Genomic DNA, 16,424 nt, shown 5'->3' with positions numbered 1-16,424 from the left:
GTGGGAAAGAATGATAAATATTGTCCATTGGCCTGGGAAAAATAAAAAAGGTGGTTTAAACCTCTTTATCTGCAGAAACACTGGGCAGGATTCTCTTGTCCCACTGCAGTGAACAGAGATTTAGCTGAGCACCTAATTCACTGTTCTCTCTGGCCGTGGTGATGGGGCATGAACAGTGTGAGAATTTCAACCACTGACCCTAGTTGAAGCAATGGCAATAGGATTTTACTTAGCAAACATTCTGAGGGAAATCCTATAGAAGGGGCATTCTGAGAAAGGTTTTCCCATTGAATGTTATGCGGATAACCATTGTCGATTGGATTACACACATTCAACAAAGAGTACGACTGAGAGAAGGTTAAAGATTGATCTTGCTAGCATAAAATAAATATTAGTGAGAAAAGGGATCTCTAAAATAAAATGGGTCTAAGCAAGTCACTAATTATCAAACTGTTTTGCAAACAGGAATGCTTGTTTGAAGAAATTGTTAGAGGTTCTGGAGGAGGGACATCTTGCATTATGATAGATTAAGCAAAATGTGGAAAAACATGATTTTACTCTGATTTTGTTTGAAATTGTTTAAGTGCGTTATAAAGTTTATTGTTTAAAGAAAAGGCAATCTGTTCGGGGTACATTAATTATGTTGTTTGTATTGTTAAGATACACAGGTGAAGGGCATTGTTTAATTAAGTACTTTGATAACATATAAATAGGGACAGCTGGGAGAGGGAGAAGAGTGTTGAGATGGAATAAAGTCAGTTAATGCAGTAAAGAGTGACATCCTGGTTTTGACTTCAGCAATTGGCTTGGATTTTGTTAACAGAACTGGCCTGCTGGTGAACTGGCCTGCTGGTGAACAGGACTTGAGGGCCAGATCGATTTAGTGAGAAAGACAGTGAGATTGCTTGTGGTGCCACATTTGTGAGGGGAGTGCGATGAGTTCTTGTAATTGTGTAAGATGTATCTTTGTTGTATTGACTATTTAAAGTGAAATTTATCTTTTTAGGAATCATTTGTCTATAAATTCATGTTTGTTTCTGATTCATATTAAAGTAAAAGCTATAAAGAGTTGGTAATTTCTTCATTTGTAAATGTGGCTATTATGGTTCCCCATGGAGATCATAAAGTTCTTCCTCAGCTATTTCCTTCTGTTATGTTTTTTCCCCATCTACATTTAGCCTTTCTAATCTGCCTTTTTATCTATTGATTGCATTTTCAATATTCATTTTGTTAGTTCTAATTTTATCATATGCTAACATAGAATTACATGTTCACTTTTTATTCACAAGACATTATTCTTTTGAAGAATCCTCTTTTTGCCTTGTTAAAACCCTTCAGCACCACACCCCTCCCTAATCCATTGCAGCCCAACATTTGTCCTATTCCCAAATCCTTAATTTTTCCAACTCTGCATCCTCCCTCACTTGCTGCTGCCTGAATCACTCTGCCCCATGGCGGCACGGTAGCACAGTGGTTAGCACTGCTGCTTCACAGCTCCAGGGTCCCGGGTTCGATTCCCGGCTCGGGTCACTGTCTGTCTGGAGTTTGCACATTCTCCTCGTGTCTGCGTGGGTTTCCTCCGGTTTCCTCCCACAGTCCAAAGATGTGCGGGTTAGGTTGATTGGCCAGGTTAAAAATTGTCCCTGAGATGCGTAGTTAGAGGGATTAGCAGGTAAATATGTGGGGGTAGGGCCTGGGTGGGATTGTGGTCGGTGCAGACTCGATGGGCCGAATGGCCTCCTTCTGCACTGTAGGGTTTCTATGATCTACCTGTAACTGGTGTAGTTTTATTCCTTCATTTGTGGCCCATTTGCAATTGCCTGCGAGAAGGTGGTGTTAAACTGCCTCCTTGAGCCACTGGGTTCATACGGTGTAGGTACGCTTGCAGTACTGTTAGGAAGGGCTTTCCAGGATTTTGTTCCAGCAACAGTGAAGGAACAGCGGTATAGTTCTAAGTCACTATGATGTGTGACTTGAAGAGAAACTTGCAGGTGGTGGTGCATTGCCATCCTTATCTTTCTAGGTGGTAGAACTCACAGGTTTAGAAAGTGCTGTCGAAGTAGCCTTGGTGAGTTGCTGCAGTGCATCTTATAGATGGTATACACTGCTGCCACTCTGCATCAATGGTAGCGTGGATGGAGTACCAATCAAGTGGGCTGCATAGCCCTGGATGATGAACTTGAGTGTTATGTCAGCTGCACTCAGCTAGTCAAGTGGAGAGTGTCCATCACACTCCTGATGGTGGGCAGGTTTTGGGCAATCAGGAAGTGAGTTGCTTGACAGAGAATTTCCAGCCTCTGACCAGCTCTTGTATTTAAATGGCTGGCTCAGTTCGTGGTCAATAATGACCCCAGGATGATGTTGGAGGTTTCAGCTATGGTGATGCCAATGAATGTCAAGGGGAGATGGTTAAATTCTTTCTTGTTGGTGATGATCATATGTCTGGCACTCGTAGTGTGATTGTTATCTGCCCAAGCCTGAATGTTGGCCAAGTTTTTCTGCACGTGGGCAGACTGGCTGACTCAGTATCTGAGGAGTAGCAAGTAGCATTGAACCATCAGCAAGCAACCTCACTTCTGACCTTTTATATTGAAGCAGCTGAAAAATATTAGCCCTAGGACAGTACCCTGAGAAGCTTTTGCAGTGATGTCCTGGGCTAAGATGATGGGCCTCCAACAACCACAACCAACTTTCTTTATGCTAGGCATAGAATCCCTACAATGCAGAAGGAGGCCATTTGGCCCATCGAGCCAGCACCGACAATGATTCCACCCAGGCCCTATCCCTGTAACCCCACGTATTTACCCTAGCTAGTCCCCTGACACTAAGGGTCAATTTTAGCATAGACAATCAACCTAACCCGCACATCTTTGGACTGTGGGAGGAAACCAGAGCACCCGGAGGAAACCCACGCTGACACGGGGAGAACGTGCAAACTCCACAGTCACCCAAGGTTGGAATTGAACCCGGGTCCCTGGCGTTGGGAGGCAGCAGTGCTAACCACTGTGCCACCCAGAGTATGACTCCAACCAGTGGAGAGATTTCTCCCGATTCCCATTCAGTTCCATTTTGTTCAGGCTCCTGCATGTTAAGTGCTGCCTTGATTTCAAGGGTAGACACTTTCAATGCACCTCTGGAATTGAGCACTTTTGTCCATGTTTTGATTGAGGCTGGAAAGAGATCTGGAGGTGAGTGGTTCTTTTTAAAGAGTTTTGCATTTTTTTTACTTCATTCTTAAAGTTACAAAGCCAATGCTCTGAGTGGACTGGGCAAACCCAAATCCATTCCTTGCTTGCTCCAAGAAACAAATTCAAATTCCAATTGATGGTCCTCGCAAAAGAGAAAAACAAGATCCAAGGTGACTAGATAAGGCATCGCACCATCTTGGGCTTGATCTTAGCTGGAAGGCCGCAATCCAAACTGAGGATTGCTGAGCAGATTATTGCTAAGTGCTGCTTAATAGCACTGTCGATGACACCTTGCTGATTGAGGTAGAATTGGCCTGCTTTTTGTAGACAGGACATAGCTGAGCAAGTTTCAACATCACTGGATAAATTTCGATGCTGTCGTTGTACTGGAAGAGCACACTTCATAATCCTCTCATATTTGTAGATTTTTCACTGCTGATCTTGTTCATCTTTGCTGGGATTTGTACAAAGTTGAATCACCTGCCCAAATGTCAAACTCACATATTGGTGGAGCATGGAAACCTGGCAATAGATTCAGTGTGTCGTGTGATAGAAATATGTCATAAAAATGTCTCCTAGAATCAATAAGAAATGGGATACATGCTGGAAGCTTCCTGACTTCAGAATTGAAAACCCAAGACCCACAATCTCCATAATAACAAGTATTTGAGTGCACTCTGATGTACAGAGACACGGTACCTTAACTTCAGCAGCTGAATAACTTTATCGTGACCATACCTTTAATTGTCCCCATTCCTTTAAATTTGTCTTACAGATAATGTTTCTCTCCCTTCCCTAGACGCACCAGAGCTGGTGCCTGGTGATGTGAATAATTATGTAAATCTTAGACCTAAACACTAAACACTGTTTGCGTTTGATCTTGAGAATGGGATTTTCACCGGCTCTTAACAATTTAGAATTACAATGAAAATGAGCTCCAATGAAAACTCTCTCTCCTGGTTCGAAATAGTTAATTCATTTTCTGCAATGTTGACTTGAGATCTGAAACCACTTGTCATTGCGTCTGTTAATGTAGTCCAATATTGTATACGGTATTCTGTCAGTTCATTAATCATTACCAAGAAAAATAAATAGGATCGCTATGCAGCTGGCACAACAGTGATGATTACAAATGCTATGGGTGTTAAAAGGCTGTATCTATGGACACCAAGATTCATGTTTTAATTATCCTCTGTCAGAGTGCAGCTTCATCTGGCACATGCGCGTAAGAGGAAGTTTAGACAGGTGTACATGACAGATTTTTAAGTAAACACCCAAAGAAGGAAAAGGACAATATCATGTCCCCGCTTCTATTTCTTGTGTTTTTGTTCACTGTATGTTGACCTGTGTGCCGAGAGAGATTGGAAGGGGATGTACTCGGAACAAGACTGGATCAATTAAAATTGCTGCTTTTCTGGTTTCTGATACTTTCTGTTTCCATTTGAGAAAATTAAAATAAATGGAACTCCATTTTTAAAATTCTTTCATGGAATGTGGGTGTCGCTGGAATGGCTGCCTTTGTTTCCATTCTGGAAAGCCCTGAGCATCCAAGGATCGGTTTAAACAGTTAGATTGTAGTATTCAGGAAAAGGCCATTTAGAGAATCCAATTTATCTTTTCTAAAATTATTTTTCAATTCCTTGGCAGAAGCAATGGATCTTCCTCATTGCTGGGCTTGTAGACAATCAGCAGTGATAGGTGAACAGGACTTGATGAGATTTAGGATATGGGCAGCAGCGACCTCAAGTTTACAGAGGATGCTGGGTAGAAGGTTGGCCAGGAAAGCATTGTAATTGTTGAGTCTAGGTAACAAAATGTATTAATACAGGAGGATGGGTTTTGCCCCCCCTGCTGTGTGAGCAGAATCGAGGCTGGTTCAGGATGGAAGGTACCTCTTCAGTAGCTCCACAATGAGTGGAAGCATTTTGCAAAGCTAGCCGCACTTGTAATGGGCTAGCTGGGAACTGAGAGCTTAGCGCAGTTCAGCATCAAGGACAACCTTCGGGTCATTTTACCATCATGGATTGGCACTGGAACAGATTGAGGAGTAGATTATTTGCCTACGCATTCGGGAATTGAACATTATATATGACAGATGGACCTAAAGGAAGGAAAGAAGCTATCTCCCTCCTACAATTTGCCCATTTGGTTACAGTGTCAGATTAGAACCAGCTCTGACTTTTGATACAGAGAAACATCTTTTACCACAAGTCCATCAGGCAGTGGTCTGCACATAATGTTCTAGAGACTATTTGGGAAAAGGAGGTGGTGGATCCTGTCGGATGGTTCCCTGAGCTAACTAAGGTAATTTGGCAGAACGCCTCATCACCAGAATTTTCAAACAAGCACCAAGCCCAAGGTTGGCTGGGGGTGAGAGAGACCCTCCCTGTCACATCCTTCCTACAACCCCGGAGTTTCACCCCATCTGCATGTTGCCCTCTAGGTGACTGTGGTGGGGGAGAGACCGTTGTCCACCTCCTTGTGGAATGTGCCTTTGCAAAGAAGGTCTGGAGAGAAATAAGGTGGTCTTTGTCAAGGTTCATCCTGTGTAGCTCTGCAGGACAGGCTGTTCCCAAGGACACACACCAAGATCAGCTGTTGCTGGAGGATCATCAACTCGGTGAAAGACGCTCTTTGGTCTGCCCGAAACTTGTTGGTCTTCCAGTGCAAAGAATTGTCCTCGACCAAGTGTTGCAGACCGGTTCATTCCAAAGCCCAGGGCTACGTGCTGAGGGACGCACTAAAGCAGCTGCTGTAGAGGTGCAATGTGGGGGAAGGTTGCTGTCTAAGACCTTTCAACCACAGTGAACTGAGGGGAAGGGAATTGTATCAAACCCCCTCAGGCTGCATGAATCACACTGAATGTGTACAGTGAATATTACATGGATCACAATTGCAAATTGTACAATGTAGACAACTTAAATATCTTTTTGCAACATTTGTAATGATCATTTTGAAATATCTGTAATGCTTCTTTGACTGGATTGAAGCACCAACAGGATCGATGTAGAAACCTGAATATTATTGCACTGTGTGTGATGGCCATTTTGAAATGTTTGTAATGTTCTTTCCAATATTTTACAATAAAGTATATTTTTGCAAAAAAAAAATCACTTGTGAAAGCAACTAGCTGTTGGGTGATGAGTAATTCACTTTACATTTAATCAAATGTACATTTACATTTAATCAAATTTAACCAAATGGGGTCAGAATTGGTGGGTGCTCACAAGCATAATCTTTACCGGTCCCCCTCCCCCAACCGGGAATGTCAGGAGTCTGCATTTTTTTTTTAAATGATGGGAAATAATTGACCAGTGGAAGGACAATTCATCATCATGGATCAGGGCCTGTTTAAGATGCCATGCCTATCGTTATTCAATGCCCTACACTCGGTGCCTTTCCAGGGGCCGGAACATCAAACTTTTGGAGTTCCTCCCTCTGGTTCTCCCATCAGCCCATTCTTTACCTTGCAAAGGGTTTGCAGTAGCTGTACCTCTTCCAAAACTTCTGAAACTCTCAATCAGCGGAGATCCTATCACAACTGGATTCCTACTGATTCCAGGTTGGTGCGGAATGCCAGTTTCCTGCTGTAGACTGGTGGAACACCTGGGAATTTTATTCCTTACAACAATGAAATCCGTGGATTCTTGTCACCCAGTTGATAGAAATGCTTATAATGTCTTCTGCATTTGTGGTAGGGTTGGCGACACTGGTCAAGTCCATTCTGAGAGATTTTCTGATCTTCCTCTCTAGCTGCCTGTAGGCCCCCGCCCCCCTATCCTCCCAACGCTCATCTGAACAACACCTCCACTCTAGCGCTGCACTGCCTTGACCAGAGACTCCGTCATCCAATTAGGTGCTTCTTGACTGTCAGTTAAAATGTCTTTTCTCCTCCATCTCCAATTTAAGGTCTCAATTCACTGAGTTTTATTTTAATTGCTGGAACTTCTAGGACAATTCGGGAAAGTTAGTGATCCCATGTGGGAGACGATCAAAATATCCACAAAATTGCAGTGCATTCCATCGCTGAAAACAGATGACTGGTGTATTTTTAAGTAATTTTACTGGAAAGTCAGTTAACTTGAAGCCACAGCATAGTTTCATTTTGGATGAAGGATACGGCTGCTAACAGGATTGATAAGAATGGCAGGGACTGATCCACTGTGTATTGTCGCAACTCATACAGCACAGCTCCCCTGCAAAAATCACAATGCTTTTGAACTTTTTGTCAGTCAAATGGGAGAGTCTGCAGTTTATTGTGACCACACTTCACCAGGAAAGAAGGTTATTACTTGGGTAAAGTGAACAACAGAATCCGTAGTGCAATGTGTCTCGAGTGGGTGTTGGGAGTAAATGTTAAAGAGGGTGCTGAGCACTAGATTAGACCAATTTTGTCTGTGGGAGAGCCACATGAAAGCTACTAATGGCCCATTATTGCTATTGCATCAATGTTCTTAGTCATAATTATATCACATTTGTGGATACACAGGCATGCTATTTAGCCCAGATGAGTAGGAGTAATGCATTAAAAAAAAAGGCACTTTATCCTATTTGAATGCTTCTTTAGCCAGAGCTTACATTTTCACCCTTTAACTACTAGGATAGATTGTTGCTTCCCCTTATATCAATATATTTATTTCCTTTCTACTTTCTTTATTTCTCTGCTTCTACTCTTTTTTCTTTTGATCCCTGAGGTGTTACCAGCATTACCCACAGCCTGTGTTACTTTCTTAAAATTGGGTGTAACTGAGGATATATGGGGGGGGAATTTTCCCATCCCGCCCGCCCGCCCGCCCGCCAGGGGAATCGTAGGGGGAGGGACAACCGTGCAAATGTCTATTGACCTCGGGCGGGACTTTCCGGTTTTGGGTCAAGCATAGCTGGAAAATCCCGCCCATGGTGTTTAATGACTGAACCATAGAATCCTACAGTGCAGTAGGAGGCCATTTGGCCCACCAAGTCTGCACCGACCACAATCCCACCCAGGTCCTATCCCCATCACCCCATGCATTTACCCTAGCTAGTGCCCCTGACACTAAGGGGCAATTTAGCGTAGCCAATCCACCTAACCCGCCACCTGGTTCCATGTATGGATTCGTCAATGTATTATTATGTTTTTATTTTAAGTCTGGGAAGTGAGTTAGGTGCAGGAAGAACAGTTTGTCGAGAGAACCAGTGTGGATAGAAGGCCCCATTTTTGCAACTTCAAAGCACATCTCAACAACAACTTGTATTTATACAGCACCTGTGATGTAATAAAACATTCCAAGGTGCTTCAGAGGAGCTGTTCTAAAAAAAGATTTGACACTGAGCCACAGAAAGAGATTTATGGGCAGGTTAGTGAAGGTTTTAAAGAGTGTCTTAGAAGAGGGGAAAAAAGGCTGAAGTTTATGGAGAGAATTCCAGTGCTTAAGATTTTGCACCTGAAGGCACGGCCACCAATGGTGAAGAGATTAAAATTAGAGACGTTGAAGAAGTTAAAATTGGAAGAGTGCGGATATCTCCCTGTGTTGCAGGACTGGGCGGTATTATAGAGGGAGAGTGAGGCTATGGAGAAATCTGAAAATGAGGATAAGAATTTTCAAATCGAGGTAATGTTTAATCTGGAGCCAATGTAGATCAGTGATGATGTGGAGATGCCGGCGTTGGGCTGGGGTGGGTACAGTGAGAAGTCTCACCACACCAGGTTAAAGTCCAACAGGTTTATTTGGTAGCACGAGCTTTCGGAGCATGCTCCGAAAGCTCGTGCTACCAAATAAACCTGTTGGACTTTAACCTGGTCTTGTGAGACTTCTCACTGTCGATCAGTGAGCACAGGGGTAATGGGGGAACGGGATGTTGTGCAAGTTAGGGCAGCAAGATTTTGGATGAACAAGTTTACGGAGGGGAGAGTGTGGGGAGGCTAGCCAGGTGTGTGCTGGAATAGTCAACAGAAATATCTGCGATGGATGCTATCCATCTTCCACATGAGAATGAAATAGCTTTGGGAGGGAGCAAATGAGTATATTCAGAACAAAAGCTCTGGCAGTCTAAAAATCAAAATGAATGAAGCGGTTCTGGATTGAAAAGGGTTAAGGTTGTTTAAGTAAAAGGAATGCTGCAATATGCAAAGAATTTAATGAATAAAGCCTGTACACCCACTTAATCTCATTAGGATACTGTTTTGTAATTATAAAAATCCTCTCTGTGTTCTTTCTTTCCATAGTTTTGTCACCCACTCCGGCCATTGGAAGCACAAGATATTTTCTTTTTCAACACAAGCTGTCAAGAGATCAGCTCTCACTGAATCTTATGAAATGATTGCCAGTCTTTCTCTGGGATGGATGGGCAGTCCTGTTCACTGTTTCTGTGCACTTTTAATTAAACCAACTGCCTTCGGTTTTGGAGGTGGGCTTACTGAGGCAGATGGCAGCTGGTTCATGCCTTACTGTCATCTCCACTGATTAGATCTACTGTATGACAACAATGAGCTATGCAAAGGAGAATGTTTTGTGTACTTTGATTGTGTAGGGTTTTCATAACAGCTTTATTTCAGCTGCTAACAGACAACCTCTTGAATTTTAAGCACAATACTTACAGATGCAAAAAAAAAAGTAATAATTCCTAATTAATTTTATTACGGTGGCACAGGATTAGATCTTCAAAGCGTTCTCTTTAGTTCAGATGGGCTGTAATGTGTAACTAGGATCTGCAGACATTTTGAAAGTGTGGAGGTGGTTCTTAAGGAAAGATGATTTGGTAACATGGGTTTACTGACAGTTCACAAACCTGACATGGTTACTGAAGTTTCTGAATCTCTGGGCCATACCTGTGAAGATTTTAAAAGCCTCTGGCTGTATTCTTTCTCAATCTGCTTCAACTTGTTGCTGGTCTGTAAAAACAAAAGGAGAAATGTAACATGAGATAGGCAAAGAGGAAGAACGTGCACAGACACTCGCTGTTGACCTAGGCGCTTGGCACCTAATCGGTATGCCTGTCACTTAGGATCTGGGCTCCATGCCAATTCCAACGCCCCTTCATGGTAACCGAAAGCACAGGGCCTTGCTTTGATCTCCAGCCAACTAGTCATCACTTGAAAGGAAAAATCTACCTCTGCTGCCAATTATTAGAAAACATAAAGGGCTTTCTGGATGAAAAATGACAGCATAAAGTTTATCAGAATGACTTCACCTTAGTAAAAACAGAAACACATGCTCTGATGAAGACTGTGAAGGTACAATATGACACGTATGCTTTAGAGTGCCAGATGATTTTTTTTAAGGAGAGTCTGGGAGCAGTGCGAGGTGGCGAGGGGGAGGGATCTGAGAAAGGGAAAAAAAATGAGAAAGAAGCTACACAGTTGAATCCGCCTGAGGGAAGAAGCAACAACATTCTCTAACGTACAGCAGAGATACAGCCTGCTTTTGAAACTTCAAAGGAGTTTGCGCACTTAATGTAAATGTGGCCATTAGCAAAACTGAACTCCACCTTTTTGCTGTAAGACCATTAAATATGATTACTGCCAACCTTATTATAGTTTAAGCACAGAAGAACTGACAATTTAATGAATTTTGGAAAAAGGTTTATGCAAATAAATGATCTTTAATTATAATTATAGACTTCATTGTATAAAATGAAATTGCAATGTTTTAAAACAATATCTCTCTCCATAGGAAATTATTTGTTCCCCTTCTCCCCAACCACTTCTCACCATCACTCGACTGAGAGGGCGAGCTGTTCAGGCTCCTGTTGCTCGAGTGTTTGGGGATGGTTTGATGTGATCAGCTGATTTTTTTCCCCCTCCTTCCCTGTGAGTAAAGTGTGTTGTCTAGATTTTCACCACTCGCTCATGGTATAGCATAGTAATGACAGAATGATGCAACACAGAAGGAGGCCATTTGACAAGTTTTCCGGCTATGATGCAAGAGTAGGGGAATTGGACCCATTGGATAGTTCTTCCAAAGAGGTAGCACAGGCCTGTGCTACCTCTTTGGAAGAACTATCCAATGGGTCCAATTCCCCTACTCTTGCATCATAGCCGGAAAACTTGTCCCCTTCAGGGATATATCTAATTCCATTTTGAAAATTGCAATTGAATCTGCTCCAATCACCCTCTCAGGCAGTGCATTCTAGAAATGTTGAAATGTTTGGCTTGGAAATGGAGTGAGAGCAGAGAAAAGGATGGAGGCAGTGAAACTGATTATTATTTTTAACCTTAAACACAACTTGAATATTTAATACCAGGCTCGATATACTCTCACTGGAACCCTCAGTGCATGGGCGGAAGGTCATGAACAGTGGAGAGCATTAGCAGATGATTAAGGCTCTGTAATCAGCGTAGGCCTGTTTATGTAAGGTCTTACAGCAACGCTGCAAATCAGCAAGTGCACTGAATTATAGGAATAGAAGGATTTCCTTCAGGAGACATTCAAAAGGCCTGTTTGAAAGGATGCACGAATATTACAAGAATGCAACGGCTGTCATCAGTATCAAAACCACACAATGAACTGTTGGGTTTAGAGACAACCCTACCACCCCCCAAAAAATAATTTCCAAAAGGGTTGCTTCCAAACTGAATACCGTGCAGATGTTGGAATCAGCAGGTATTGAAAAGAGGAGAGATGTGACTATGAAAATAAAGCTTCAAATGAATTTACCTGTACGCTATCACACTCCTGGCACTGGTTTGAATCAGGCTGACAAAAATGTTGCACTGGCTGCAACAGCAATGCCTTAAATTCAGCAACAGTGGCATTTTCCAGAGACCTTCCACTGTCATTTGAAGTGTAAGAAAGCAGTGCCAACCAACCAAACCTAATGAAATAAGTAATGAATGCTCAATCAGTGGGAATCCCATGACATGTACTTCACGTGGTCTTTAGGATGGCAGGGGAGAGGTACTTTTATTTTTTGCTTTCTTTGTTTAGGTCTCCTTCACCATTCACTCTTGAAGGCAACTGGTAGGCCTCTCTGGCTTCAGGTGGAAGAGGATGAGGGCACCTCACAATAACTCAACCTCTGACTGTCTCTTGTTTGCTGTGGGAATCAACTAAGTTCCACTCAAAGCCATGGCTCTACTAGTGTACAGCGCACTTCACCTGAATCAGCGTTTTGGCGCAGGAGTAGCTACTCTGCACAGTAATGGCAAACTTGGAAGCAAAAACATAAGAAATAGGAGGAGGCCAAATGGACCCTGAAGTGTGCTCCACCACTCAATAAGATCACGGCTGATCTGATCTTAGCCTCAACTCCACATCCCAGTCTGTTCCCCATAATCCATGACTTCTCCTATGCTTCAGTAATAACGCCTCTCATTCTTCTAAACAACAATGTGCATAGATCAACCTGCTCGAGTTCTCCTCATAAGACAACTCCTTTGTCCCAGGAGCCAAGAGAGTTCACCATCTCCAAATTGCCTCCAATGTAAGTTTCTTCCCGGTTACACAAAGGGACTAATAATATGTAATACTCTAGGTATGATCTCACCAAAGCCCTATACAGTAGCAAGACTGCCCTACTTTTAAAGTCTGTCCCCTTGCAATAAAGACCAATGTGTTCCAAATTACTCGCTGTACCTGCATGCTAACTTTGTGTTTCATGTACAAGGACACCCAGACCCCTCTGATCTCAGCATTCTGTACTCTCTATTTAAATAATATTTTGCCTTTTTGCTCTTCCTACCAAAGGGCACCACCTCACATTTTCCCAATAATACTCCAGATATTATTTTTGCCCACTCACAATCGAGCTCTATAGCTTTGCAGACGCTTTGTGTCCCCCTCACATCTCACTTTCCTACTGATCTTTGTATCATCAAAATAATTGGCTAAAATACACACTGTTCCTTCATCCAAGCTATTAATCAACGAAGCTCCACTCAAAGCCAAGGCGCTACAGCACACTTCACCTGAATCACCCTTCATGACACATGAGCAGCTGCTCCACACGGTAGTGGCAAACTTGGAAGTAAAAATAAAAGAAATAGGAGGAGTAGCTCATCCATCCCTCAATCCTGCTCCACATTCAATAGGATCATGGCTGATCTAACCCTGGCCTTGGCTGTAAACAGTTGAGGCCCCAGCATTCCACTAGTTACAATTTCTGTTTTCTGTTTGTTCGGCAATCCTTTATTCACTTTAACATATAATCCCCAACACCATAGACAGAATTTCATAGGCCCCTGTCGGGGAGTTGGGGGGGGGGGAGCTTTAATTAGCTGGGTGGCTTTCCTGCCGCCCTCTTGCCTGCCCCAATCTGTCAATTTTACTGGGAGCAGGAAGGCTGAGGGTAGTCCACCAAACTTTGCTCCAATTAAGGCTTTTAAGTGACCAATTATTGGCAACTGAAGGGCCACTGCCAGCAGGACGAGTTCAGGATAGGGACAAGGGGCCTCAAGTGGGAATCCTCCAAGTGCTCCCTCCTTGCCGGGCCTTACCATCAGTACCTCCATCCCACTGCAAGACCCAAGACTTAACTGGTTCAGGGGGCTTGGGCACTTTGACTGGTTGGGCTGCTTGTAAGCCTACCAGCAGCCACCGCTCCTCATGGTGCTACTGGGACTACAGAGCTGCCAACCTCTCTGAGACAAGACTTGTGCCCAAGTGAGGAAGTCTTGCCTCCAGCCAAGTAACGCTCCATGGATGCATTCTCTACTGTCTCTCTGGGTGGCTGTGTGGGGAATCTAACAATTAGTTTGCTGAGCACTTTATATCTAGTGATGCCTTCTCCTTCTCTCTTGCCCCCAACTTTCTATTATTATTGGGGTGTTTTAGTGTCTTTGACCATGAAGACAGATACAAAATATTTGTGCAAAGTCTCTTCCATATTGTTGGTTCCCATTAATTTCTCAGTCTTTTAGAAATCCACACACATTACATCTACTGGTTCTCCTTTCAGCACTGCTTGATTTTATTGAGATTTTATAAACATCCTGCGACTACTTCCTTAATAATGGATTTCAGCATTTTCTCAATGGCAGATGTTACGCTAACTGGCCTACTGTTTCCTGCTTTCAGCCTCCCTCCTTTCCTGAACAGAGCAGTTACATTTGAAGTTTTACAATCCATTTGGACCTTTCCATTCTGTAAGATTACAACCGATGCATTCACCATCTCTGCAGCCACAGCTTTTAAGACCCTAAGTTGCAGGCCATCATGTCAGCTTTTATCCCCATTAGTTTGCTGAGTACTGTTTCGCGAGTAATAATTCATAGAAACCCTACAGTACAGAAAGAGGCCATTCGGCCCATCGAGTCTGCACCGACCACAATCCCACCCAGACCCTACTCCCATATCCCTACATATTTTACCCACTAATCCCTCTAACCTACGCATCTCAGGACACTAAGGGGCAATTTTAACATGGCCAATCAACCTAACCCACACATCTTTGGACTGTGGGAGGAAACCGGAGCACCCGGAGGAAACCCACGCAGACACGAGGAGAATGTGCAAACTCCACACAGACAGTGACCCAAGCTGGGAATCGAACCCAGGTCCCTGGAGCTGTGAAGCAGCAGTGCTAACCACTGTGCTACCGTGCTGCCCCTCCCTTCCTTCCTTCCTTCCTCTCTTGCCCCCTGATTTTCTACTATTATTGGGGTGTTTTAATGCCTTTGACCATGAAGACTGATACAAAATATTTGTTCAAAGCCTCTGCCATTTTCTTGTTTCCCATTATCAATTTCCCACTCTTATCCTCTAAGGGATCAATTTCTACTTTAGCGACTCTCTTCCTTTTTATATAGTGGAAGCAGCTCTTTCTGACTTACTGCTAGTTTATTGTCATAATCTACTTTTTCCCTCATTATTATTTGTATTGAACTTTCTTCGTACTCTTGCTGCAGAAGTGCCAGTGCTATTTGCAGAATTTGACAAGAGAGATTAAAGTCCGAAAGATGTGCGGGTTAGGTGGGTTGGCCATGCTAAATTGGCCCTTGGTGTCGGGGGACTAGCTCGGGTAAATGCATGGGGTTATGGGGCTAAGGCCTGGGTGGGATTGTGGTCAGTGCAGACTCGATGGGCTGAATGGCCTCCTCCTGCACCGTATGATTCTATGATTCTAAAGCTAGCCCTTGCCGTTCCAGCTTTCTAAAGATATTTCAGATTTTACAACATTTGCTGGTGTCCTGTTTAAGACGACACACAAACTTAGGCACCAAGAGTTAATTTTTGTCAATGAAAAGAAAAGAATGTTGAAAAAGAATTCCAATCATTGGGTTTAGTTTTTGTTTGCAGCCACAAGACAAAGAACAAAGAACATTACAGCACAGGAACAGGCCCTTTGGCCCTCCAAGCCTGCACCGACCATGCTGCCCGACTGAACTAAAACACTACCCTTCCGGGGACTATATCATAAGAACATAAGAACTAGGAGCAGGAGTAGGTCATCTGGCCCCTCGAGCCTGCTCCGCCATTCAATAAGATCATGGCTGATCTTTTTGTGGACTCAGCTCCACTTACCCGCCCGCTCACCATAACCCTTAATTCCTTTACTGTTCAAAAATGTATCTATCCCTGCCTTAAAAACATTCAATGAGGTAGCCTCAACTGCTTCACTGGGCAGGGGATTCCGCAGATTCACAACGCTTTGTGTGAAGAAGTTCCTCCTCAACTCAGTCCTAAATCCGCTTCCCCTTATTTTGAGGCTATGCCCCCGAGTTCTAGTTTCACCCGCCAGTGGAAACAACTTCCCTGCTTCTATCTTATCTATTTCCTTCATAATCAGATATGTTTCTATAAGATCTCCCCTCATTCTTCTGAATTCCAATCAGTATAGCCCCAGTCTACTCAGTCTCTCCTCATAAGCCAACCCTCTCAACTCCGGAATCAACCTAGTGAATCTCCTCTGTACCCCCTCCAGTGCCAGTATATCCTTTCTCAAGTAAGGAGACCAAAACTGTACACAGTACTCCAGGTGTGGCCTCACCAGCACCTTATACAGCTGCAACATAATCTCGCTGTTTTTAAACTCCATCCCCCTAGCAATGAAGGACAAAATTCCATTTGCCTTCTTAATTACCTACTGTACCTGCAAACCAACTCCTTGAGATTCCTGCACAAGGACACCCAGATCCTTCTGCACAGCAGCATGTTGCAATTTTTTACCATTTAAATAATAGTATATTAAGCTGTTATTCCTATCAAAATGGATGACCTCCCATTTACCAACATTGTACTCCATCTGCCAGATCCTCGCCCACTCACTTAAATTATCTATATCCCTTTGCAGACTTTCAGCATCCTCTGCACACTTTGC

General features: G+C 43.3%; 1 protein-coding gene across 3 annotated transcripts in view; it reads right to left on the bottom strand.

The window, feature by feature from the left end:
• cep112 (centrosomal protein 112) overlaps positions 1 to 16,424 on the bottom strand; it is a 483,816-nt gene that overhangs the window by 80,115 nt on the left and 387,277 nt on the right. For all 3 annotated transcript variants that reach the window (XM_078226009.1, XM_078226010.1, XM_078226011.1), the window contains one exon: positions 9,997 to 10,059. In XM_078226009.1, coding sequence (XP_078082135.1) covers positions 9,997 to 10,059 — 63 coding nt within the window. The remainder of the gene's footprint in view (positions 1 to 9,996; positions 10,060 to 16,424) is intronic.

Source organism: Mustelus asterias, chromosome 12, assembly GCF_964213995.1.
Source record: "Mustelus asterias chromosome 12, sMusAst1.hap1.1, whole genome shotgun sequence".
In the NCBI taxonomy this organism is placed as follows: Eukaryota; Metazoa; Chordata; class Chondrichthyes; order Carcharhiniformes; family Triakidae; genus Mustelus; species Mustelus asterias.
Note: the sequence above shows the minus strand (reverse complement) of the source record. Positions and strands in the feature narration are given on the sequence as shown.